General features: G+C 42.7%; 1 protein-coding gene across 1 annotated transcript; it reads left to right on the top strand.

The window, feature by feature from the left end:
* Positions 1-239: 239 nt before the first annotated feature.
* Positions 240-27,737, top strand: radil2b (Ras association and DIL domains 2b). The gene is given in 23 exon segments (XM_030755862.1): positions 240-632; positions 2,875-3,077; positions 3,796-3,970; positions 6,372-6,379; positions 6,382-6,603; positions 7,583-7,684; positions 7,687-7,833; positions 7,836-7,918; positions 7,920-8,003; positions 10,744-10,791; positions 10,793-11,041; positions 11,139-11,543; positions 12,796-12,833; positions 12,920-13,134; positions 13,363-13,475; positions 16,994-17,258; positions 19,614-19,786; positions 23,422-23,566; positions 23,652-23,833; positions 24,792-25,239; positions 25,316-25,524; positions 25,753-25,892; positions 25,969-27,737. Coding segments are annotated over 23 exon segments (3,876 nt in total). The 5' UTR covers positions 240-504; the 3' UTR covers positions 26,063-27,737.
* Positions 27,738-27,973: the final 236 nt, after the last annotated feature.

The following is a 27,973-nucleotide window of genomic DNA, read 5'->3' as shown; positions in this document are numbered from 1 at the left end:
AAAGTTTTAATGCGCGTGGGCGGGTGCGTGAACCCTTGGCACCTTCAAGCGGTTGCGCCGTCGACGCACATCTGGGGAGCGGGTTCGTTATGAATTTGAAACATACTGCTTCCTCTGGCAGCGGACAGGCTGCGTCACATAATGCTCGCAGTGTTCATCATCAGAGCTGTCTGCTTTCTGGAATGACGTCAGAATTTCAATCGCGTATCAGCGTCCCGAAACAGTTGTAACTCGAGCCGCTTCGTCGCTGTCGTTGGACTGAACAGCCCGTCAACAGCTGGATGAGGGCTGGAAACATCTGCAGCGCGTGTTCCGGAAAATGAAGCAGCAGCTGGATGAATGTGCGCAGCCGGTCCTGAATGGAACATCTCAGGAATGGGGCGAGGCATCAGCAGCTGCGCTCCAGAGGGACACCAGAAGAACCTTCTCTGCTAATTTAGACTAAAACAGGTTCAAGTTAGGAAGGAATCACCAGGTGGATCAGGATCAGGATCAGGATCAGGAATGAATCAGATCAAAAATTCCTCTGAGGAGCTGCGCTCTGTCCCACCAAGACCCCCGGGTTTACCTGCAGCTCTCCCAAAGAGACGGTTTGTCAGGCTGGGGAGGAAGACTAGCGATGGCACTCAGCAGTGAGTACGAACCACAAATGCATATTCGTGCCAAAGTTGTGTTCACACACACACTTCGTGTATCTTAAGCCCTGAACTGTCAGTTGTTCACCTGGCCAAACATTTGCCTGCCTCAGTGCAACTTTTCTGGCTTCTTGTTGCGTTTCCTCTCGTTTGATTGTGTTGTTATGCATGCTTGCTTTTTGCGTGTTGTTATAAATTCAGTTCTGATGTGTCCTGGAACTTGTGATCCCCCCACAGCCACTGGATAAAAAAGTATGAGGTCATATTCACACATGTGTATTCCAACTTTAATTGTAACAGAAGCAGATTGTTGCAATGCCTCAGTGCAACTTTACTGCCATCTTCTTCCTCCCGTTTGGCTGTTTTGTTTGTGTGTATTTCATATAACAATAGCCACAGTCACAGGAACTCATAGGAAATTCTAACCTTCAAGTGACTGAGAGGACATTTTTGGCTCAGTTTTTTTTTTTATTTTTAATCATACACTCATATGTTTGTCAATCTACCTTTCTTATAGTGGTTCACAGTTCATCTTTTCCACTTCTTACCCATTTTGTAATGTTTTGCAGTTAACCGTAGCTAACAGACCTAGAGTAGCAAAATTTACTGCTCCACAGCCTTGAGGCAGAGTCACCACTTTCTTAGATACACGTGTTCCTGCACTTGTTAAGGCAGGTATCTAATCAGACGATCACACGGCAGGAACACAGAGCATTTAGCCATGTAGACATAGTCAAGGTGACCTGCTGAAGTTCAAACTGAGCATCGGAATAGGGAAGAAAGGTGATTTAAGTGACTTTGGACATGGCATAGTGGTTGGTGCCAGCTGAGATGGATTGTATGATTATTTCAGAAATAACTGACAGAAATAGCACTTCGAACCTTGAAGCAGCTCAAGACAACACAGGGTGCCACTCCTGTTACCTGAGAACAGGAAACTGAGGCTACAAATGACACAGGATCATCAAAAATTGGATATTAATAGATTGGAAAAACACTGCCTGTCCGATGAGTCTTGATTTCTGCTGCAGCATTTGGACAGTAGGGTCAGAAACTGGTGTGAACAACATGAAAACATGGATCCATCCTGTCATGCATCAATGGTTCAGGCTGGTGGTGTAATGGTGTGGGGCATATTTTCTTGGTATACTTTGGGCCCCTTACTACCAACTGAGTATCATTAGAACACCCCAGCCTACCTGAGTCCCTTTCTGACCACAGTGTACCCATCTCCTGATGGCTTCTTCCAGCAGGATATCACAAAGCTCAGATCATCCCAAACTGGTTCCTTGAACGTGACAGTGGGTTCAAAGTGATCAGATGGCCTCAGTCTCATTCCAGCAGAGCAGCTTTGGGATGTGGTGGAACCAGACATTCAAATCATGGATGTGCAGCTGATAAATCTATGTTATGCTATCATGTCAATATGAATATGAATCTCTGAGGAATGTTTCCAGCACCTTGTTGAATCTAAGCTATGAAGAATTAAGGCAGTTCTGAAGGCATTAAGAGGGCTAACTGTCCAGTGATTGCATTTTAGGATTAAATGGTCCTAACATACTGTAATACATATTTCACTCTAACATTCCCTAAGTGCAGACGTGTATTGACATATATTGAAATCTATACAAAAGAATATTTGCCTTTTAAAACTGTAATTAATGACAATAGAACATTTTAGAGCATCTGTGTAAATAAAGGACACTAAAGGTTTGATTCACAAAGAGAGTTTGAAGTCAGTACCGGTACTCTTACTGTTTAATTGAAGTGTTTGTATTGGCCTCACTGAACTTGAAGCAGCTCTCATTATCCTCCAAATGCAGCTGCTCGGGTGTCACGTAATGTTTTCCTGTCACAGACTTTCACCGGGAGCACTAATATTATTAACGGGACATGTCAAATCTTTTATATGCAAGTGGCGTAACTGCGGAGAACCTTTGAACCATAATGATAAGTAGCTTACGGGCTCAGTCAGAGGAAAGTAAACTTGATTATTCATTAATGTCCCAAGAGAGCTTAGAGAGGCATGGTGAAGGAAACCAGAGAGCACTGTGTTAGGGACAGGAAGGTATGTACCTCATTCTTTCTAATATATCTTTAATTTTTCCCCGATTTATTGGGGAGCGGTTGGTGTTTCACTTGATGTGGATCAGATGTGACAGCTTTATCACTCCTCCCGCCGGTAAGGGTTCAGCAACTCCCTCAAACACGCTCTCTGTTTTTCTCTTTTACTGATCAGTTCAGCTTCATCCACTGGAAGCTCCTCCGCCTGCAGGTCTGCCGAGGGCGTGGCTGCAAGACAGCCGTGCAAGAGCCGCATTCGTCGCAGTACCCACCGCCTCTCAGGTGTCTTCCTCCGCAACCCCACCTCCACCTCAGGCTCCATGGCGCTGACTGCAGGGCTCAAGTCATCATTATCGGTCCATGCCAGGAAGGGAAGCAGTACGTCACACTGACTTTACTTTCTCCCTGCATGTTTAGGCTGGGAATTTGTTGTCATTGGAAGGGTGCTGATGCTGCAGGTAGCTTTTTTATTTGATTTTTTTAGCCTAAATCAACTTGTGGCTGTGGAGTAAGCGATGAAGTGCAAGAGAATGACCCCAGTTATGTCATTAGGGTTATTTTGGCACTGGTTTGCAAGCACTTTAGATTCCTGCATTACCAGTCATTTAAAGTCACTGCATGCAAACAGGAAGGGGAGGTCTACAGTACCACAAAAGATAATAATGATACTGTTACTGGAGGCACAGGATGCAGCATTTTAAACTCGGAGGAGACTGAGACTAATTTAGAGACTAAATATTAGCTTGTTCTACTCTTGGCTCTTTAAAGAGAGTGGATATACCTAATATGGTCGTCATGAAAGCCCCGCCCACCTTCTGTTCCAATTGTTTGTTTTCTGAGAGGCAGCAAATCAGCAGAAAGCTGACTTAAAGGGAGATCTTTTTTTTTTTTTTAAGCTATAAAGTAAAGGAATATATTGATCTGTGAATCATGCAAAGCTGCTTTAGCAGAATCAAGAATAAAAACATGGAGCTGGAAATGAGCATAAGTTCCTTTAATAAAAACACATTTCTGTAATCACATGTAGAAGTTTGGCCTTTCATCCATACTGAACCACAACTGAGAAAAGCGCTAAACCTTCTTTCCATTTCTGCAGTGATCTCTGCAGATGCTCTAATTGCAGAAGACCCATCTGAGCTGTCCAATCAGATAACTGCCCCGGGAATCCTGAAGATCTTTGGAAATGAAATCCTTGAAGGAGCTCACTATAAGAGCGTCCTGGCCAGCACTCACTCTAGTGCAAAAGAGCTCGTCAAGGAGGCCCTTGAACGGTAAGACCATGTGCTATCTGGGAACTTGCATCTGCCTGCCACATGTGCCTGCTTTGTGTGCTTGCACATGAGCCTTTACTCTGGCTGAGTGATGTATATCCAGATGCTTCTTCTGCTGGAGTATGCTTATGTGCTACATCATTTGTATATCAAAGCAGTCAGAATGGTTTTATGGATTGGCAATGGTGGTGGTTGATGCAAGGCTAGCACTTTCATGTTTCTGTGATTAGTACTTCATATTTCAGATGGACAAAGTTGATTTGACCTGTTGCGCTGTTTGTTATAATTGCAGTATAGTGCATACAATGTCACAGAGTTAGTATTGCTGAAAAGGTCTAGAGAAAACCACAGGCTTGTCTAAAAGACAGGCAGTGTCGGCTCGGCTCCGGGGCAGCCTCGAAAGAATCAGCGTCTGTCAGCCTTTGCTTATATTTCAGCCAAAAACATAATGGAATGATTAATGTGAGTGGTATTCAGCTTGTAGAGGAAAGAGTAAATCATGACTCTTTTCTCTCAGTGAAAATAATACTCTGCAGCAGTGACATTTAAATATGCCATTACTACATAATCCATTTAGTAATGGTTCAGCAAACAATCTCTCTTTTTTTTTTTTTTTGCTAAAAGCAGGTTTATTGTAATATCCATAAGATACTGTTTTGACTACTTCAAAGAAATAGAATTAAAGGAGGGCTTCTTACATCTGGACGACAGTTATGTTAAAGCCGCATTAATCGTTTTCATAGTTAAAAAAGTAAAGTTGAAAATGTTGCCAGTAGTGAAGAACCCACTAAGAATTATCCCCAAAGTCTTTAGCTTCCATCAGTTATACAAAACATGTTAATCTCTTGGAGCTAATTGTTGAGTTTCTAATGGCCTGCAGCAGTTTTCATGTGGTTGGCTCCCAACAAACCCATTTCCAACTCTTAAAAACCCACTGTATGCTACTTGCCCAGCAACAAACAAAGACAGCCACAGTTAGCAACTAGCTGCAAACAAAGTGCAGTATTTAGCAGCTATAAATACAGACATTTCCTTCAGGAGCCAACTGAAATCAAATGAAAGCTGAATGGAGAGTGAATATGGATTACGTTCATCAAGCAGGCAGAAAAACAACTCTAAAGTTCAATACTGAGTCTGCTGTATGGACAGATGTACAACTGGTTACTAACAAATATATGCTAACAGATAATAAAGATAGTCTATCAATAATATGTTAAATTGTTAGGTTGCATTCATTCCCGCTACATAGAAAGAAGAGAAAGTGCTGAAAAGAAGCAGGTTTGAAGGTTTTCAGATTCACTTAACAGAGAATGCTCGCTAACATTAGCATTACTGTACTGCTAATGCTTGCTAGCAGCCCTTGTACCTGCCCATTTTCAGAGGAATGTTTTTTGGTTTTTAAGCTTCTAACACTCATTCATTTATTTCTTTGCTATATACAAATGCTTAAGGTAACATCGTTTGAGAAGCATAAATTAGTATTTTCGTGATTCCCAAAAGCGTATTAGACTTGAACGTAACATATCTCAGCGTTGTGTGCAGTGGGTGGAGAACACAGGCTTAAAAATATATATCTACAGCAGATGAACAGTATCCAAAAACTCATGTCTTTAAGAAGCTGGAAAAAGATTTGACACAGGACCTGCGTCTCACGCTTCAGTTGATCCATCTACTTTTAAATGAAGCCTCATGAGAAAGGTGGCTGTCACAAGGCCATTCTTAAGGAAGAAATGTAGTGGGGGGGGGCGGCTGAGGTATGCCAAAATATGCAAGAACTACACTGAAACAAAATGAGACGTTTTCATAGTACTGCATGTAATATATATTAATACTTACCTGAAAGGAGTTGCGTTTGGTGATGAGGGTAACGTCACACTCAGGAACAGTTTTCCCTCACCGCTGCAGAGCATTTAAGCATTTTGAGCTTATTGTTTTGGTTTGGTACTTTACCTGTCAGTCTCACTTCATTCAAAAAAAATGGCACAGCAGAAGACTATTTTTAAGCGAGAAAACATTTAATAAACCCACCGTGAAGAAGCAAGCGCAGTTAGCTGTGAGCTAGTGAACATAAATTAGTACCTGTAATGGTAGATACTGCCAGGGTGGAGCTGGTGGAAACCAGAACGAGCCAGAACAGTGAATTTAATTTAGCCGTAATCTGCAAAATGTGTAGATAGCTAAAAGTTATAATGATTTGCAATAAATATAGTATGATGGTGATATGTTTAGCATCATGCTTTCTGTTAACTAGCTCAGTGTCAAGAGGAATAATGATAGCGTATATCATTGTTGGTAGAAAGATGTAACAATCTCTATAGAAACTGGCATGTTTTGCTGCCTGCTGTTTCAGTACTCTGCCTCTGGGTTTGAGAGGGGGATAATATGGCTAACTGTGCTCTAGGTATGGCCTGGGAAGGAGGAAGCGGAGTCCTACGTTCTCTGTGACACCATCGGATCCATCGGTAATCATCCGTGGAGAACCGAAGGTTTCCGAATACTGGGCGACCATGAAAAGCCCCTCCTCCTGCAGTCGCTGTGGAAACCCAGAGAGGGTTTGGCAAGGCGGTTCGAAATCCAGAAGAGAAGCTCAGTAGAGGAGAAGACCTCCAAAGAGAAGGACACCATCACCGCTGGTACGCTAAAACCTCAGGGCACTTTAAGGGAGTGATTGCTGCACACTACACCACATCCTGAACCCGGGTGCATGTCCTGGAAAAAGAGTCTCCCAGTAAATGAAGCATTGTCAGTGTTAAGCCCAGTTTTAAGGTTCTCACAGTAAAAATGTGGTTTGTTGGCACGTTGTTATTCCAGTGAAAATCAGCCAAGCCACACAGGCCAAACTATATTTTAATAGGTCTACTGTTTCTTTCGTTTCCTTTCTTTTCAATTTCTGCTACAAATTTAGGCTCATATTTTACTCTCAGTGCCATTAAAATGTTCTTTAAAACTGTAAATTTAATAGATGTTGCAGACACGCTGATTTAATTACATTTCTTCTAGCGACACACCCCAACTTTAGCACTTAAAGACTTGCTGCAAAATGCTGTACAGGATTTACACTGATTTGCTCTACAAAGCATGATGTGACAGAAGAAATAAACACCCAGAACTTTCCACAGATACCTGACACAAATGCTCCATGGTACTGTAAAAGCACTGGGTTGGACTATTTTCTGTCATTTCTGCAATCACTTCTAATGGAGGCCCCAGCTGTGGTTGACACAGCTGTGCTCACAGTGTAAGAGTGTATCCTGTTGTGTGTTTTCCTCGTATGAATGGTACAGCTTGTGATAGCGTTCTATCGGTGTCAGCTTGTAGATGCCTGCTGCGTGGGTGAAGTTTTTTTTAAATTTCCATGAGCTCCGTCTGTCTTTCTTTCCACTGTCTGTTTCCTGCTGTGGTGCTCTCCGTGTTCACTCTGGCAAAAACACAACATGTGCTATGACAGAGGCTCACACACGCCTCACCCTTGCCCTCAGAAAAAAAAATGGGTGTTGCTCTATCACCACATTCCATTCACCCTGTGCTTGTATATTCTTACAGCAGCTCAATTTGGATGTAGTTAGAATGCTATTCCAGCTCTCTTATTTGTTTATTTCATCTCCGTGTTAGGTATCAATGCCCAGGCTCGTAAGCTGCAGAAGAGCCGCTCCAGAGTGACCTCCACCCTCATAGAGAGGACCGTGGGTCGGAGCCAGAAGCTGTGGAGGAGCAAAGTGAGATGGACCTCCTAGAGACCAAACAGGAAGCAGAGCACGACAAACGTGTCAAGAATAAAAGCGAGAGCCTGAGTCAGACATCAGTGCAAAGCTTTGAGCACCCTGAACAGAATCACATTCACAGCCTCGCGGCTCCCTCAGAGGGGCCAAAACAGAGACCCTCTGTCCGCCGAGGCCGAGGGGGCGAGCGCGAAGAGAGGAGTCTGAGAGGGAGGAGACGGAGAGCAGCGGACGATAACACCACACAGTACTCTATTCACCCTCCCCACGACTGTCCGTACCTGCTGCTGCTGCAGGGCTGCAGCGCCGCACAGGTATCATATCCAAACACACGCTCTGCTGCTGACCCTGAAAGGCAGTGTTCCAATTATATGTCAGCAACAGGAGCAAACAGAGTCAGAGGTCATCATCTAATAATCATACATATTTATGAGACTGCACTACATTGATGTGCCATTGCATTAGCATTACTGATGCATGCAAGTCAAATCAACTCTAGAGCTTACTGGATATTTATAGTCATGTAATCAATAGCAAAATGAGTTTCCCAGTGAAAACAATTTGAACTAATATTCATGTAAGATGCTCCTGCATGTGCATCCCAACCTTCACCTGTTGTTATCATCCAACTTCACCACCCTCCTCCAGTACAGCATTTATTCACTGTTTTGTTATTATGGCTTTAATATCTACCTAATTTACTTCTCTAATGAAAGTTGCAACAGCAAACAATAGTCTAGTGTTCTCAGACCTTTTTTTGTGCCCCCCTTACAGAATTAGACAAATATAAAAAAAAATAACGACAAACAATATCAGCAAACTGGTTTTGCCTTAAATCTTCTCTAGGCATCACCAATGCAGATCATCTGCTACCAATCTGGTATAAAATACTTTGATCTGTATACTCGATTGGCAAAGATTTTATGCTGGATGCATTTTGAGGCAGCTGCTTGGGACTAACATGAGGAGGACACTGGCTCCTGGCCCCGCTGGGTTCTTTATTTTCTCCCTTAAATAATCATGTTAATTCAACTGAGTCTGCACTCCATATATTTCCCCTAGTGACCTACACCTCCTCTGCAGTGGCTCTCTGACCCACCAAAGGGGCTCGTCTCGCAGTTCCCAAACATAGACTGTATATATAAGATGGACATAGCCACTGTGAGGTCACCCATTGGTTAGTGATGTCTCATTTGAAGCCTCAAGTAAAGCATTTTTCTTGTCTCCTGTCTTGGAGTTGAAACCAGACAGGCAAGGAAAATAGGATGGGGTGAATCTCCTTCTCAAAGCCTTGTATCTTGTAACATTAGCATCTTTACATCCACCATTTCACCAGTAGGCTTATGTTGGCCTCTGGCTCTCTATATTGCCATTTGTACTTAGTTGAAAGAACTATAAGGTCAAAATCCATGTAACAAGATGATTTGAAAGCTAATATTTTCTAACTTAGGAAATGATGCTTGTTTAGCATGTGCTAAGATAGAGTCTAATCCTAGCTAAGGGGTTTAATGGTAACTTTGTTACCAGGCAAGCAGAAGGTAAAAGTGGTAAAAACACATTCATCCTAGTTACATTTTACTGCAATAGAACACAATACTGTTACTGTGTCTTCTCTATGAGGATGCTGACTTTTAATCCAGTTTTATCGGTGGTCTTTTAGCATTATGTCATAGCCATCATGGCCATACTTGAGACCATTTAATGAGTTCTTATTGTGAGGCGTATGTATATAAAATTAATGGTATTGCAGCTTTCTTCATTAGCTAGCTTGGTAGATTCTGCATTTAAAATCCACAGTAGTCGGCCAGCAGCTCTGCCTCTGTTATCGTTCGTAACTGCGGTCAGCGATAACGGAGAGGCGCTGCACAAGTGGGGCGGGACTTAGCTAACGGTCAATTCTGACTGCTCTATGTAAGCAGGTTTCAGCTTCTTTAAAAAATTATTCAGAAATACATAACGTTAAATTAAAAGTGGCAGCGTTACACTTTTAATTTAATCCACTGTTTTCCTGAGTCAAAGTGAGAGACAGAGGAAGGAATCATCATTCTGAAGGTCTGTGAACGGCACGCAGAAAAGCTGTGAGTGTAAAAACACTGTTCAGGAAACAGAAGACGACAAGCCTGGCACTGCTTCCTGACTGATTACCAGTGGGTTTTTAACGGTGGCCAACTGCCGCACGCACACACACACACACACACACACTGCAGTGATTTAAACACTGCGTCACAGTTTTCCCAAAATACCCTTCATAAGAATATAATCATGTACCCCTGAGAAATACTATTATAAAGGTTTAGAGAGTTTATTTGTACATTAATTCAGCTTAAATCTGTCCAGTTGGAAAAGACAAGCATCACAAGGGGAATGTCAAACATAATAATCCCTGCACACTACGCTTGCCACTCACTGGGTTTAATAAAACATTGTTTGTCTAATCGGGCTTGGATCTGGACTTTAATTCCTCCACATGATCAGACTGCTAAGCTTTCTCTGAGGGAGGCTGTTACATAGCTTATAATGGCATGATGTGATCTACTAAATAAAACCTGAAAAAAAAAGTTCTTTTTGTTAGTGATTAACAAAATGGTTGAAGTTGACAAATGTGTCTTTGTGTCTCCAGACTGTCTCCAGACCACGGCACTATCCATAAAATGAACTTTGGGCCTATTTTTTAATAGAACTCTGTCTCCTAAAAATTAAGTTCCAGTACAATTAAACTGCACATATTTATAACATGTCACAGACATGTTTGTGATTAACCACAGACTGTATATATAAGATGGACGTAGCCTACTTTTTTTTTAACCCTTTGTTTGTGACAGGTACCATGCTAGGGTAATCAGCGCTACAGTAAGTAACCTGAAGATCAGTGTTGGGGTCGTTACTCAAAAAAAAAGTACTATGCATTACTTTTTAAAAAGGTAACCCTAACATTATTTACTGGAGACAAGCAAGAAATACTTTCATAGAAAAACACATTGCTGAAACTTTTAAAGGAGCAATTTTTAATCAAATCCATTAAACCTCTGTGATACTGATTATTTCTTCACTCAGGACTTTGTCATCTACCTCCTTGCCAGCCCAAATATTGTTATCGGTCAACGAGGGTGGCGATGAAGAAGGGTCAAAGGTTGATATTGTTCTCTTTGCTGCCGATATTCTTCCGAGACACTGCTACTTCCTTCGCCAAAGCGTTGCTGCACCCACCGTGCTCTGCCCGTGTCGGGGTGCTGTGGTCACGAAGAACGGGAAAGTGGTGAGAAACGAGGAGCAGCTTTGCCCTGGTGATGTCATTGGGTTGGGACAGCACTACCTGTTCCTTTTCAAAGATCCTTTAGCTTTGATGCACAAGGTAAAACCAGTTTACCTTTATAAGAACCAATTAATTTGGAATTTCTCATATACACAAATCCTGCTTTATGTTTCTTGTTTCTTTCTTGGAAACAAAGGAAGTGATCAGTGATGCTCTTGAGCCCAGCCTGTCTGCTGCCTCCTGGACTCTAGGTCACACCAGCTCTGCAACTACAAGAGAAAAGATCCTCTGCAGCACCTGCATCTCAACCTGCACTGACTACCAGAGCCCAAGCTGCAAACAGCCCCTAAGCAGAGGGCCTCCACTCCTAAAATCACCTGAAGGCCACAGCCTGACTCTCAACTATGGAGCTGAGGACGAGGATCTCATTGTGAAGGAGATTGTTGCTATAGGGAGCAGTAGCAGCATCAGTGATAGACCACCGCTGACTGTTGCCTTCTTGCTGTGCATGTGTGTTCAGTATTCATCAGCTTGTCTTCAAACCTCAGACCTGCGCAGGCTCCTGCTGCTTATTGCAAGTGGAGTTCAGAGCACCATGTGGGTGAGTTTTGGTACAAGATGTACCCGCAGCTCTGCCGGTCCTGTAGAAGAACATAATGCTGGGCAAAATGGGCAACTGCACTCCCTCAGCTCTCTAGGTTAACATGATTCTCAAACACTGATCTGACATAGAGCCATTGCAGGTGGGGGTGGACAAGCAGGGGAAAATATCAAACTAAGATGATTTTATATCATTTTTGTTGGGAAATTAGCAAGGGCCGCTATCATGATTGACTTTTATTTTACTAAAATTCAACTTGGATAATTTTCTACTGTTAAAATTGGTAAAGAAAAGAAGTGGGATATGGACTGTTTTCACATTTTGAAGTGGAGCGTGGCAGAAACAAATTTGGGAACCACCGGTAGAAGCAATGGCTGGAAACAAGTTTCTTTGATATGTGGCACAGCATGAAAAAAATCAGACTAAAATTAATATTTTTTGCTTTTTTATATCTCTGGAAATTACAAAGCTTCTAGATTAGCATGCAAAAAAACCCCAAATTTTATTTATCTAGCTTAAATTTTTAAAACTTGAAGATATAAAACTCTTCTTGAATTAGTAAAAACTCCACCAGATTTACAAGAAGCAGTCGATCACTCACAAACCAATCAGTGTTATCTCCACAGGCTGAAGACGGAAAAGTCTGCTGGCTGACTGTCCGTGCCTGAGTTGGTGTTGTCACCAGTGGCCGAGAGGTTTGCCGGACGAGGCTGTGGGTTAAGAAGAGAAGTGATTGAGCGGTTTGGAGGGAAGTTAAAGAGGCTGAAATGGTTTAGACGTGCAGAGGAGGGACAGTGGATACATTTCACAAAGGATGTTGAAGATGGAGCTGCCAGGCACAAGTTAATATTCCAAGGAATGCATGCCTGGTAGCCATGATGCACTTACACTGCCTTTTTTAAATCATCTCCTTTGCTGCTAATCAAAGGAAAATCAATTTGGAGTACATCTCGTTTGAATAGACCAAGACCAAACAGAAAATGTTTGCAGGGAGAAAGTCAGCCTTCAAATTCTGTTCCAAAGGTTCATTTTCCAAAGTAGAAATTTCTTCAGGGACTGAGGAACTTTTCAGGAACCCAGACTGATGTCCACTGTAGCAAACAGGGACTGAATTACTGTATTTTACTGGTCCAAAAGTCACTGTCTGGGGAACAGGAAAATACAGTTTTTCTATCCCCTGGATGGTTCTGGCTTAAAGTTTTCCCGGGTCACTATTTTAACTCACTCCAAAACATTTGATGTTCCCATGCAGGAGCAGACTAAGGAGCTGGCTGCAGTTCAGCCTGAAACGTAAGCACAGTTTACTGTTGTTCTCCAGGTACTAATTACATCACAGTTCACAGAGAACACTGCACAGCTTTGCTCCTTTGTTACAGTCTCAGGGGTGAAAGCTCAAAGCCAGAAGACCCCACGCTTCTCTGCCTCCAAGAGCTGATCCCTGGACTGCGCCCCCTAGTGGTGTGGATGTCAAACAGCCTGGAGCTGCAGCAGTTCATTCAGCACCAGCTGCCTCTTATTCTGGAGTGGAGAGCCCGAAAGGAAGAGGAACCAGAGAGGGAAGATGATGAGAGCAAGGAAGAGGAGAACTTGGGTTAGTTGATTAGGTGTTGATCACATAACCATGATAACAACTGCAACCTGTTCTGCTGCTTGTTTCCAACTCCATATTTTTATTCTTGATCTCTTCTAGGATAGCTTGGCATAATTCACAGTTCAAAATAATCCTTATTTATCTTATACTGAGCACTGGTGCAACCAAAGAGTGTAACACTGTCAATCCTGTCTTTCAGTGCAGCATTTATGAATATTTACTTTTCAGTATTGGTGGAGCTTCTGATGTCCTGTGTCCGTTCAGCCAGTGAAGAGACAATAGCTGTCCTGGAGGAAGTCATCATGCTCGCCTTTCAGCAGTGTGTGTACTACTTTACTAAGGTAACAGACACATTGTTGTGGTTTACAAATTGCTGATTAGATATGCTTTTGCCTTAACTAGAAGGAAACACTCTGGCCTCCAAATCAAGCTCATGGATCGTGTGGTCCACTCATCAGAAACGGCTGAGCAGCAATGCTGCCAGACCACTGAGGGAGAGAGACAGGACACCAAGGACCTGTGTGTGTGTGTGTGTGTGTGTGTCTGTCAGATAAAGCACTTTGGGCAAACGAGTGGTCACCTGAGTAAAACTACAGGTGACCACAGTGACCTGCCAGCGACCAAAGCAATCACAAGTTGGTGCAGCACCGTTTACCTCTTTGTGATCAATTTCATCTAACAGCTGCCAGCAACCTCCGGCGTCCGCTCACCAACGGCTCGAGGAATCCCTGTTTTTCCCTAGAGACCGGTGGGTACCAGGAGACCCGTCTCCAGGCCTACGCAATTTGCGCTTTAGCAGTTGATTTCACAGCGATTGCCAGCAACCACATGCAGCTGGTTAGTGAATACTTTTTCCCTTGTGACCGTCACCAACTGCTCTCTCGGCCTGTGTGACTGGGCCTAACATGTCAAAATTACATGAACAGGTGGTTCCACTGCCTTCTGGTTCCCAAAAAATAAATGAATATGGCTTCAATTTGATTTAATTCAAATATAGTCAGCTATTTTTTCTAGGATTTACTCTGGGGCACATACTGATTAGTTAAGCTGACTTCTTCCACTTGTTTTCCATTATTTATGCTAAGCTAGGCTAGCTGCCTCCTTACTGTAGCTCCAACACTAGAGTGGTCTCCTGGCACTGATGGTAAATCATTTACAGTGCTTACTGTGTATGATTGTGTTGCATTGTGTTTTGTTTTATTCACTCGCTGCTCCTCGGGGAAAAGAGAAAAGTAATATTTCATTGTAGCCACAGTATCCAGTTGTGTGCACTTTCACTTAAGCACCACACCCATGGAGCTGTGCCCAGGAAAGTTTCAGACAGATTTCCAGTGGAGTGTGTGGGTGTGGGTGAAGACGCCATTCAAAAAAAATACAAAAATTAATCAGGAGATTGGCCTGTTTCAGTTCATACAATTACATCTTTAGGCTGATAGCTGAGATGGACGTCTCCCCTTCCAAAGACCAGGATCCTTCAAACCAACAATGCCTATTTAAAGAAGACGGCTGTGTAATTTCAAATATTGGGCTGCATCCAAGGCAGCATTTGGGCAGCACTGATCTGACCTGCTGTTTGAGACAGAAAAGCAGAGGTCTCACACACTCTGGCAGTTGCAGATAGAGCTCACTTCTGACAGCAAGTCTGCCTGCTGGGCCAGATGACTGCAGAGGACAGGACCAGTTGTCCCAGTTTTAACCAGACATTTGGCTAGTTAACAGGGTAAAATAGTATATATTTTTTAAATCTATCTTGTACAGTATTGCTTGGAATGAACTTAAATTTCTGAAGGAACGCAGATCAACCGGTAAATCAGCAGCTTGACGATGTGGCGTCCGCATCACCGCAGACGCCACACGAATCTGTCTGTCAGTCTCCCTCCCCATCATCCCCTCACTCGTGAACAAAACCCCAAGATACGTAAACTCCTCTACATGGGTGCAGCAACTCGTCCCCGGAGCCAGAATCACGGCTGCAGACTTGGAGGTGATAACTTTCATACTCAGCTGCAAACTGCCTCGGTTTCATACTCGGTGCAAGCTGGAGATGATTGTCCTCTGCAACTAGCAGTGATAAGATCTCCACTCTCCACCCCGTACACCATATGAAAATAATAGCTAGTTTGAGGCTTTTGAGGTTAGTAAATGTAAATAATGGCACACTGTGAAAGTACATGTGAAGGTCCTGCATTTAAAATGGAACTGCAGCATGTATTAAGTAAATGTTTGTACGTAAATGCACACGAGAGCATTATATTATGATAATTATATAATCATTATTTGTGCATTTCTTTGTACTCCAGTAAGCAACATTTGACCTTATTTGAACTGAATGTTTCTAAAATTGTAGTAATGTAAGAAAAACATTTTTTATTGTAATCTACTGCATGACTCGTTTCTGAGCCGAGGACATTTAATGTTAAAGTTTGATCACGTTTTACTTATGATGCATAACTTTGGTGAGTGCGCAGAGGAGGAGGGGATGAAGTTATTTTCCCGTCGTTTGAGGATTTGGGGTTTCAGATTGAGCTGGCTTTCTTCTCACAGGCTTAGTTTAATCCAGGCATGTTTGGACATCCATCATGAGTGCCGCTCCTCAGGAAGCTGAAGTCACCGCTGTCACTCTACAGTGCCCTCGACTATGGGCCAGTATTTTATTTTAGCAGCTATCCTGTCCCATCGCTGCTAGGTTAAGCTGACACGGTTGTTTTTGGCAGTATTTTACGTAGTATAACTTCTCTGAGGAAGTATTAGAGCTATTTTAAAGTCTGAGTTTGCTCCACAAGGTGAGATAGGAACAACTTCTTGTTCAGCGAGTCAGTTCACAGGAAATTCAGCTCTAAATCTCAGCAGACGTGGTAGCAGTTTCTTAAATCTCTGTTTATTTAGGAGTATTTCATGGCTTTCCATCTGATGTGAGGGTTATTGCTGCGGGATGGAAAACAAAAGGCGCCACTGGCGAGCAGCTATTGCATCTGAAGACATGTCGTGATGAATAAAGGCGCACTTTAACAGGCTTGTGGGCAGACTACATGTTTACGTGTCCGTCACAATGAATGCAGTTTTATTTTTTTGACCTCAGGCTAATACGTGCCATGGATGCATGTGGTAATCCCAGAATCCAGTGCTGCTGAGTGAATAAATCGTCTCTGCCCCGACTCCACTGAGAGAGATTTTCCAACCAGCAACATTTGCAAGATTATTTGCTTTAATGTTCAGCCATTTCCATTTCCAGTGTCTCATGTGCAGTGGGAGCTGTTATGTTCTCCTGTTCATGTTCAGCCTGCCCTGGCTGCAGAGCCTTATGGTGAATGTAAACTGATCTGCTCAGGGTGGATTCCTTCAGAACTCTTCACTCAGCAGTTCTTCTTGCAGCCCAATGCCAAGCCCACATGAGCCATATTCAGCTTTTTAGGAATGTGATCTATGGCTGGAGTTGGCCTCGGATGCTCAGTGGGCGTAAGAGTGAGATCGGAGAGGAAGGGAGATGTCTGTGTACAATTAGCCTGAACAAAGCTGTCATTGTCCGGGCTCGCCCTGAAGAACAGCGAGGACCTTTCACTGAAAGGAAGGAAATGTTGGAAACCCTCTCCTCTTTATTTCTGGTGCTGCTGGCTGACTCTAACCAGTCTTCTATCAGCTATGCTATAGTGTGAGGCACAGATATGCCACGACAGTATGGGTGGTCTGAGCTCTGGGTTAGAGGGTTACATGTTTTATTTCATCCCAGCAATCAGAACATCCACTGCACAACGTTAACTTTTCCAACCTCAAATTGACCCACAGGAATTGTCAATAATCGCCAGCTCCACGTGGACAACTGAGTCACTCTAAGCTGCACATTTGTTTTCTGTCTTACTAGATCCTTTACCCAATCCTACCAGGACTTCTGGACTGCAATCCGTTCAGGGAAAGTCCTGAGCTGAGGACAACTAGTGAAAGCGTTCAGGTCCTGGGTAGCGGCGGACTGCAGGTCCCTGCGGAGATCCAGCAGGTGGTGGACGTTTTGACCGAGTGCCTGACGCTACTCTCAGACTGCCAGGTCCACCCGGAGATTTCCTCTCAGCTCATCAGCTACCTCTTCTACTTCATCAACGCATCACTCTTCAACTCACTCATGGAGAGAGGTACCAGGATCGGAACCTACGCTGGGGGGTGTACCAGTGTCTGTATCATAGACTATTGGTTTGCTGCATTATTAGAACATTAAAACTACATGTATAGAATCACTGGTCAAATCTGATTAAAGCTTTACTCCTGCAGCACCTGATGTCTGATCAGACAGTTACGACCTTTGACCCCCTAAGGTCTAAGGCCTGATTTAGACTTCTGTGGTGAATCTCTGTAGAGCCTATGACCTAACCTACATAAGTGGCTGCCCCTGTGCTGATGCAGTACATGTTAATTACTGCGTGGTCGTATGCTGGTGTTTTATATGTGGTCAGTTTTCTTTTTCTTTTTTTTTTTTAGGGCAAACATTTTTGTCCCTTTTCTGCTTTTTTGCTTTATCCCCTTGCATCCATTCTGCTAGTTGCAGCAATCTCCCAGGAGATGCCTGGGAGGAATCACCGGTACTGAACAGGCCAATCACAGTAGCTGTGAGCTGGATCAGTGTGCAGTGACGTTTCCAGGGAGGTGCACGTCAGGTTACATCATAGGGTTTCAGAGGGGTTTGTGGTTACGGCGTAGCTATGGCGTAGAATTCCCACTGAATCACAAATTCCCAGTAAATCGTCATCAGTGAACGACCTCAGCCCTAAAACTAATTCCAACTCAAGCCATTACCAACGAACAAAACATCATTTTGTTTTTTAGTAAATTATTCCCACAGTCCAAAGACATGCAGTTACTGGGGTTAGGTTAATTGGTGACTCTAAATTGCCCACAGGTGTGAATGGTTGTCTGTCTCTATATGTTGGCCCTGTGACAGGCTGGCGACCTGTACAGGTGTACCCTGCCTCTCGCCCTGTGACAGCTGGGATAGGCTCCAGCCGCCCCGCGACCCTGAACAGGATAAGCAGAAGAGAATGGATGGATATTCTCCAAAGTCTCCAAAGCATTCAGGGAACAAGAAAACCAGTTATTCTGACTGACACATCAAAACTATTTACATTTCCTTTAAAAAAAAAAACTTCTTCCTTTCTCCAAAATAAGGGGTTAGGACAGGGTTACCACCTGTGATGGGAGGATGTCCTCTTCACGTCTATGATTGGTTGAATATGTTAAGGTGAAAGATGGAGGTCATCTCTTCATGACATTTCAGCACATAGTTCATTGATTAGCATTTTTATTGGTTTTTAATCAGCTTCTCTTGGCACACAGACTAGATTTATTTTTTTAAATACAGCAATACGTTAGTCATTTATAACGGTCACGGTGCTGCGGTGGTTAGCACTGGTTGTCTGAGCAGTTTGCAGTTTTCGTTGTTCTAATTCATTTATTTGCTGGTCAGTAGAGTCTCAATTGACAAGTAATAAAAGGCGGTGGATATTTTATAGGTCAGCAGAATCATTTTGCTTTTCTAGGCCAAGATTCCCGATAGCTAATGTCATCACCACAGCTCAGTCTTTTGTCTGCCAGTGAATTATTCTAATCTCGCAACAAGAAGAGCAGATTGTTAATATTAAGTGAGAAATGTGTGTGCCCTAACTTTGTAATAACATTTACAGAGTCCCACTGGTCATGAACTTATTTGGTGTTCTTCTGTACACAGCAGCGTGTGATGCATCAAGTGTGACTTAAGCCTACAGTGTGTTTGGCATCTTTCACACACTTTTCTTCTACCTGCTAGCCTCATAATTAAGTCCTTAAGACCTAAAAGTGTGTGCATTGGCTGAAACCCCACAGTCACATTTAGCTGTGACTGCGCTGCTCTCTAGTGGCCATAAAGAGATTTAGCAGCGGCTGCAGAGCCTGTTTGCTCGTCTCATTGCAATACTGCTGAACTATGAAGGGTTAATCCTCAGCTTAAAATAATGCCATAGTTCACCAAATCCTGCCATATACATACATTAAAACACACCACCCTGCATTTTATTGCACACGGTTATATTTTAGCCAACGTGATAACTGAAAATATTCAATCTAGATTCCTGAACTCAAAAAGCTGCTGCAGCCACTGACCTGCTGTAATTACAGCTGGGTGTGTTTTGGTCTTTCATCTGTTTGTTGAACTATTTAAAAAAAAGACACCTCCAATATCCTATAATTTTTTTAAGGATGTTTGTAGATCTTTTATTACGTAGTGTGGCTACTGTGATTTTATGATTATCATTTGTTGTGTACTGTTGGATGCAAAGGCTTTGGCTTTCACCAGGCTGCAGGTGTAGATAAGAAATTGTTTTTAATCTGTTTGCCTGGTTAAATAAACGTTTAAATAAATTTGCAAAGTCAAAAATGTGAATATCTCTGCAGAGATATTCACATTATTCTAAACTACTATTATCAAATTCCCTGATGGCTTTCTCCTGATGTGTGCTCAGGCTCTGAGCCAGGATTCTATCAGTGGTCCAGAGGTGTGCGAATACGAGCCAATCTTGACTTGCTCCTTGACTGGGCCCACGCAGCCGGACTGGGAGAACTGGCCCTGGAGGACACACATACTCTATCATCGGCTATCAATCTGCTGGCAACGCCTAGAAAGAATTTACTGCAGGTGAAAGAAAAAACACACATAAACATGCATTCTGCAGAGTTATGACTGGAAACACAAGGCAACCCCCGAGGGACAACTCAACAGAGGACGGGGGGGTATTCAGACAGTATATACACACTTGAGAAAATGAGGGGAGAGGTAATGGGGGGGCAGCTGAAACTAATCACTTAAGATGAGACCAGGGAAGTAAATACAAAGTACAAGTGACAAAAGGCCATCAAAATAAAAGAGGAAATATCTATAGTAATGGGCAGCACGGTGGCATGGTGGTTAGCACTGCTGCCTCACAGCTAGAATGTAATCTAGAAGGGTTCCATTCCACCTTCCACCTTGGCCCGGGCTTCTCTGTGTGGAGTTTGCATGCTCTCTTCTTGATGATACTTTATTGATCCCACAATGGGGAAATTACAGTTAACAGAACACCATCCAAGAAGACAAACAGAACAAACATGGGGAGATAGGTGAACTGTGGCCATGCTGCCCCCCTTCTGGAGGCGCTGCCATTAAAAAGACAGAAACAATAGTGAAAACATATAGGGATGAGTAAGGAAAAAAAATCATCTCATACTTTGTATACATTCACACATACACAGTATAAGGTTACAAAAACCTCTGCGACAGAGCAGAAACATATAGCATGGGAGCACTAGGGTGGGGAGGGATGGACAGGGGAGCCAGCGGAGGCGGGGGGGGCTACTGTGGGACTGACTCAAACTCCCTCCTCAGCTAACAGTTCTGATAAGATGTAGAGTTCATCAGCAGCTAGGTCAGGGAGATCAGTCCAACACAGGTCAGAAGAAGACAGGACAGCGGGGGCAGAGACAGTTTGATAAGCGGCAGTTCCTGATGATTCCTGATTCTGCGACCTTTTTTGGTACAGACTGTACTGATTAAATTGTTGACAGCCTTCAGTCTTACTGGCACCTCTCTCCCCATGTCTGCATGGGTTTCCTCCCACAGTCCAAGGACATGCAGTTAGTGGGGTTAGGTTAATTGGTCACTCTAAAATTGCCCATAGGTGTGGATGTGAGTGTGAATGGTTGTCTGTCTCTCTGTGTTAGCCCTGTGACAGGCTGGCGACCTGTACAGGGTGTCCCCTGACTCTGCCTGGATGGATGGATAACTACAGTAGCACAGTGAGAATGACTCAAACAGACAAACTTGACACAGAAAGATGGAAACTTAGACATGGAGACAAAACTTAGACACAGAATGGGATCCCAAAAGGGAACAGCAAATCTGTCACCAGTTAAAGCTGAGCAAGAAACCACAAAAAACTCATAAACACAAGGGAATACAAAATAACAGGATTTACTGGAGACTATAGAGCTCAAACAGAAATCCGTTCTCGAAATCATGAAAACTCAAAACCCAGGGAAATGAGATCCTATGAGACCTATGTTCGTTTGGTGCTTTAGTTTAGAGCAGCAGTCTGCCTTCAAAATTAGAGTATTATTTCATCAAATAGTTTGCATTACAGTGTGCAGTTCAGTTCTTGTAATAAATGAATAGAGAATCTGAAAATGTAGGGTCCTAATCCTCCCTCTAAATCTTGTCCGTCTCATGGCCAGCTGGAGGGGAAATGTTACTATTTTTCATGTGGCAGTGATTCGATGTACTTTGCCAGCCTTAACCCTTAGCCTTAGCCCTGTGTTTGCTTAATGTTACATTGAAGCATGAATTCATTCAAGAAGGTGCTGGAAATAATCCTCAGACCTCCCTGATATTTCCTGATGGACAGTTTGAACTAGGGTTTAATATTTTTCCCGAAAATGACATGAATCAAATCCCGGGAAATGACGAGCCATTTCCCGGGAATCCCGGGAAAAAGTTTATTTATTTTTTTATTTTAATTAGGCCTTCTGTAGCCTGTGTCGGCCTTAACCTATTCTGATATTGTAGAGGTAGCTTTCCAGCTATGTCCTGTTATGCCCAGTAGGGGGTAACGTCGGCTTGATTAACGCAATAAAACCTACATCTCGACATTGGAGTGCTCGAGCTATGCGGTGTTGTATCGTTCCTCAACACTCCCTTAACAAATATAATTCGAATATTCCTCCATTGTACATGGAATTATACCAAGATATTTTACAACTGCTGGTGCAAAACAATACGGTTCATCTCCACAGCATTGATAAAGGCTCAGCCACGCTGTCGTGGCGACATCTGTTGCGCTATATCTCCACCAGTGGAACGCTGTAATAGTCATTGAAAAGTTAACTACCGTACTACACTATAATATGGCATAACACAGGGCCTTGAGTAATGCACCACGACTTGGTCATTGCCATTCTGGCAACAGCAAATTTATAACACCGTGTCTGAGGGTTAAAGTAGGTTCGCTGTGAATCGTCTTTTGAAAAACTGGCAAATCCTTATAGCCTAAAAAATATACATTTTACTCAACTCCATTTTAAAAGCGAAATATGTTAAAGCAATCTATTTCATGATAATTTCTTCACACATTAGGCCCGTATCCTAATTCATGATTGTTAGTAAGCGGCTGCAAAAGAGGAAAAGAAACACTCGAAGTTAAACAGATATTTCTTTATTGTTCAGGGCAGGCATATTTTATAGGCTATATAATGCAATATAACAATATATAATAATATAAAATTATATAATACAAAATACCTTAGGCTAAACACATTGCCTACGATTTCAACAAATTAAAGAGGAAAAAGTACAACTGTGTAATACCTCTATTAAAACGCTTGAGATGAAGGCTGAAGCCTTAAACGGAGGCTGAACGTGCCTGAAATGAAGAGTAATGCTTTTCGCATTAAACGAACCCTTCTCTCAATATTTCCTTAAATTTAACATTCTGAAGCTTTCTTTTCTTTCTGAAAGTCAAATCGACGCGCGCGACTTTTTTCCCGGTTTCCCGTCTAACGTTTCCCGGGAAACGGGAAATGGTTCTGATCGCATTTCCCGGGAATCCCGGATCCCGGGATTAAACCCTAGTTTGAACTATCAGTGCCCGGCTCAGCTGTTTCTCAGGAGAGAGTGGGTGGTCTGCTATTGGAAGGTCGTTCCAGTCTGCGTCCTTGGGCACGATACTGTGTATCTGTGTGTGCAGTTGATAAATTGCCTAGAATAAAGTTCTGTTTAAACATGTGGATGAATGTGGCTAGTTCATACGCTTGAGATGACCCAGACATCAGGCTCCACAGCCCACAACCATTGTCAGGGTTTATGGACAGTTCATATTGATTAAGCTGATAGTTAGTCCCATTTTTAGGGAGTATCTATAAAAATGCTTGTTTTTCACAACAGCATACAAGCTATTTTCCTGCTTTCTTTCAGGATGTGCATTTAACACAGAAATGAAATGGTTTGATGTAACCATGCCTCAGCACAGTACACACAACAGTTTTCAGTTTGTTTCATAGATAAATGTCCAGTAGGTGACATGTGCACATTCCCAATCAGAGAAAATACTTTTTTTAATGAAAAATGTCCCTATTTCCACGTCCTTTGGTGCGTTATGATTTTTATGAAGATTTTACATTTTTAACTCAACAGATGTGTTATGAAAACACAGGAGAAGAATCATTCTGTGTGTGTGTGTGTGTGTGTGTGTGTGTGTGTGTGTGTGTGTGTGTGTGTGTGTGTGTGTGTGTTCATGCACATAGACATCGTGGGTGTCTCTGCGCTCAGACTACCCTGCCCTGAACCCAGCCCAGCTGAACCACCTTCTGAGCCTGTATAGCCCAGCATCACCTTGTAGACACACCTGGACTCCATCAGTGCCGGACCAAGCTGCAGCACACCAACCAGGTGAGAAGTAGAAGATGAACACATTATGAATGTGATACTCTTCCCATTTACCTTTCATTTTGCCCTTCTCCCTCTTCTTCCTTAGCTGACATCTTGGAGAGCTTTGACACCCACCATCCACTGGTGCTGCCCGATGGGGGTTACCAGCTCCAACTGAGAAGGGCAGTAACAGATTCAGCCCTGAGGGCAGAGCTGGACGAGCTCAAAAAGTTTATTTCCACTCTTTCTGACTCCCACTTACATGTCACAACTGCTGGAGACCACAAGGTAAAAAAAAAGAAGTAAATAAATATCATTTTTAATATATAAATAAAGATAAAATATGTTAAAAAATATGGATAATGTAAATTATAGTTTCATGCTTAGTTGAGTTGGTAAAGCATACAAAGGCCGATTGGAAACCTTTGCTGAAAAAATATTTCATCGCTTCATCGGCATGCTAGCTGCCCCGCGAGGCTGTAGGGACATAAGCGTTTTAGCCTAAATGCTAAACCACCATACAAACTGTCATAAAGCTCCCCTGTTAATGTTTACATAGTATAAGTTTTCTGAGTTTACATTCTTAGTTATGGCGTTAGTGTGCTTTATTAGTAACTGCTAACTAATAAAGTTCAGCAGTTGCTATTCAGCTTATGATTAGTTAATTAAATAGAATATCACTTTAAAATGAATGATATTGTTAAGTGTAAATGTAACTTTAATGTTTTTAAAAACGGCTAGTACCATATTTAGTCCGTTTTCAAGAAACCCTGTTGTTTTGCTGTCAGCCAGAGCTAAACTCAGCTAGCAGTCGAGCTAGCCTGGACCTGTTCAGAGGTTAAAAAGTCACAACTATACTTGATGTGTCTCTTTATGCTAAGCTGAGCTAATGGCCTGCTGGCTACAAGTTGACATTATGACTGTGGAACAAATAAGCACCAAAATGCTAAGCTAGTGTGTGAGGTCAGCCATTTTGGCACATCCAGACCAGACGAGGGCAGACGCTGGGCCAGAAACGAGTCAGTGATAAAAGTGAAAAATCACTTCGGGACTTCAGGTTTGCCCATTTGTTGCCCCACAGAAACCATAATGTTTCAGCCACACGTGCTTCATCAGACAGTATTTTTCAATGTGGTCACACCCTACTGCTTCTTTGTATCGGTGTACATCTTGGTACAATGAACTGTGTTATATTTCTCTGCTCATTGCTGTATCTGTTCATGTTCTAATCTTATTTGCCCACCAGGGTGATGCAGTTCACATGGAGGCGAACCTGAATAATATGGCTAATGTGGAAACCTTTAGTACGTCACAAGCTCAGTTGAACTTGATGCAGGCTAGTGACCAAAACTGCCAGTCCCCTTCAACTACCTTTGGTCCCTTACCACCTTCACCTTCACCGCCATCACCATCATCATCACCCTCTCCTCTCTTCACCAGCTACCTGGATGAGTTCAGCTCCTGTGGTGCCAATATTTTGTCCCAAAAGCTAAGAAATCTAGAGCTGCAAACAGGAGAGACTGAGACCGGTGACATGAGGAGGTCGATTCTGGACCCCTCCTGCCTCCTCACTCCACCTAACAGCCCCCTCATGCTAGATCGAACCGATCTGGTGAAGGCAGACCACGATAAATGGATGCAGTCTGACAGTGAGACACTTCCCTGGCTCCCTGGTGTAGATGATTGTGATGAAGGTATAGAAAGACATTTCCAATCTTTGTTTTCTTCTGTCTTATTTTTTCTGAACATATTGTTTGTTGTATTCTGCAGGTGGATTAGTGTTTCAGTGTTTAGCTGCTCTGAAAGTAGACCGCTTAAAGTCCGATTGTACCAATATGAAAACACTAGTGGAACTAAAAGAGGAGGAGGAGGATGAAGACGAGGCAGATGACCATTGTAATGGCAATAACGATGAGGTTTTTAGCCTGGAGCTGGAGCGAGGTGAAAGAGGGCTTGGTCTTGCTCTAGTAGACACACGGGTGAGTGAACATAGCTGAGTCTCTGGCAAAGCTAAAGGTTTAGGGCTTCAGGAGGTTATTTTCTGTGACTGGTGGCACATATATAGCTCTCTCCCCATTATAAAAAAGTGATGCATAATAATTTTTATGTTTTTGGAAGAGGAAAGAGAGACATTTTGATATAAAACACTCAGGTCTCAAAAATATCATTTTAAAAAAGGCTTTTATAGAGATTGTACAATGTTTCAGGACATGTCTTTGAAGGCGAAGGGCGTCTTCATCCGTGCAGTGGTCCCAGACTCTCCAGCTGCCCTGTGTGAGAAGCTGTTACCAGGTGACAGGATCTTGGCTGTTAATGGAATCAGCCTTCTGGGGCTGGACTACCAGAAGTAAGAAATCCATCATAGCTCAGATTTTAAGCATTTTTGGTGAGCACCTTTATTTACGTGCCTTTTCCTCTTTCAGTGGAAGGGAGCTGATCCAGTCATCAGGTGCCAGACTGACGTTACTAGTGGCCAGATCAGCCTGGATGGCTGAGGTTATACAGAATGAATGCTGATGCTACATTTGTTGAGAAACTAGTGACACACCATCAGCACTTAAAGATGAGTCCGAGAGCCTTTCTGAGCTTTCAGCTTCAGGATATGGACGATTTTAAAGAGAAAACTGCACTATGAGCAGCATTCGGGTCAAATTTCCTTTCAGGTTCTAGATGTTTTGCTACAGAGCTGCTATTGTGCATATATAAACCTATTAACACAGTGAAGATGTAGGATGAGGATTCATTTATTCTCACCTGGCAAAAAGAAGACTGCAAATGGACAAAGAGAAGATCTGAGATGAGACCGTTCACAACATCATAAATCTGATTACTGCACATGAACAGGTCCCGAGGCTAGGCTCAGTTAGACCAGTGGTCTCAAACTCCCGGTCCGCAGGCCGCATCTGGCCATTTTGGCCCTTTAAGTTACTTTTTTGACATTTCGCTAACTCCTCTTAATTGGAGGGGAAATGAAATTTCAAAAAAGTTCAAAAGGTTCAAAAGTAACGGAAGTAGGGGGCGGGGCTGGATGCGGCCCACAACCCGGGAGTTTGAGACTTCTGTCTTAGGCTACATTCACACTGCAGCCTGAAGTGACCCAGTTCCGATTTTTCTTTTTTTGCCTTTATGCGACCTGTATCTGATCTTTTCACGACAGTCTGAACAACACAGATATGATTTTTTCAAATGCGACTCAGGCCAATTGGACATGTGGTCCTAAATCCGATACGTATCCGATTTTCTCAAATGTGTCCTGTGTCTGTACGGCTAGGTCGCATTTATCCGACCTGCACTATTCTGCGTCCCGTTACGCGGACGCGGGAAAGAGAACAAACTTACTTCCGCAAATATTGAGCACGCTCGCTACGTGTGACATTGTCGCGTCCTCTACTGCGCATGTGGGACACTTTTAGGTTCGTATATATTTGGATATGTGAACGACCACGCAAAAACTCGGATTTCACAAAAAATCGAAATTTGAGTCACTTCAGGCTGCAGCGTGAATGTAGTCTTAGACTCAGTCTGCAGTGTCAGAGTTGTGTGCATTTATCTCCTCTTTGGATGTAAAACTGTGGACCTTGTTGTTGTTTGTAGGCTTCTGACAGGCCAACATTTCTGTACTTGTTTTTTGGCTCAAGATTTTTTCAAAACAAAAGCAGAAAATCCCAGTTTTAAAAAAAAAATGTGTACATGTGAACATACCCTCAGCTGGATCAAGAGTGACCAGTGCACAGGACCACAGTATTTGGTATCTTAAGGATGTGTTACACATGAACAATGCTGATAAAAAACTGTAGCAGCTGAGAATGATAGTATTGGGGGGGATCATATCTACTCAACAAAGAGAGATAAAGCACTGCGGCGTGCTGAAAAGACAAGAGCGCGAGCAGAAGGAACAGGGCTGTACATCATCGCTTAACAAGCAGATTAATTATTATTCCTTTCTTGCCCAAAAATGTCCTCTGCTAACACAGCTGAAGAAAGGAGGAAGCACAAAAGCACAAGCGCTGATCCAGCTGTGCTGCAGATGTTCGAATCTGTCATTGGTCTGTACAGAAATGTAACCAATTTTTAATGTCACTGTGATTGTTCACTTATAATGGTTGTTCAAACAAAAACATTGTAATTTTTTTTGTTTTCATTAGCAGCCATTTATTTATTTAAGCTGCTTTTATAAGCTCATTTATGTAGTTGGGTGAAATAAGTTGTGCTTCAGCAATAAATACATTTTAATGTTTTATTAGATTCATTTTCATTCAGTCACACAAATGTGGTTCCAGTAGAAAAGGTACAGCTTTGATCAGGGCTACACAGTGTATTGAGACTTTATTGATTATTGAATTCATTTATTAGCAGCTGGTTTCACAGCAGAGTAGAAGATGCAGCTGTGTGGCAAAGGTAAGCTACATGATTCAATTCAATTTTATT

The sequence above is a fragment of the Archocentrus centrarchus genome, chromosome 19, assembly GCF_007364275.1.
Source record: "Archocentrus centrarchus isolate MPI-CPG fArcCen1 chromosome 19, fArcCen1, whole genome shotgun sequence".
In the NCBI taxonomy this organism is placed as follows: Eukaryota; Metazoa; Chordata; class Actinopteri; order Cichliformes; family Cichlidae; genus Archocentrus; species Archocentrus centrarchus.
Note: the sequence above shows the minus strand (reverse complement) of the source record. Positions and strands in the feature narration are given on the sequence as shown.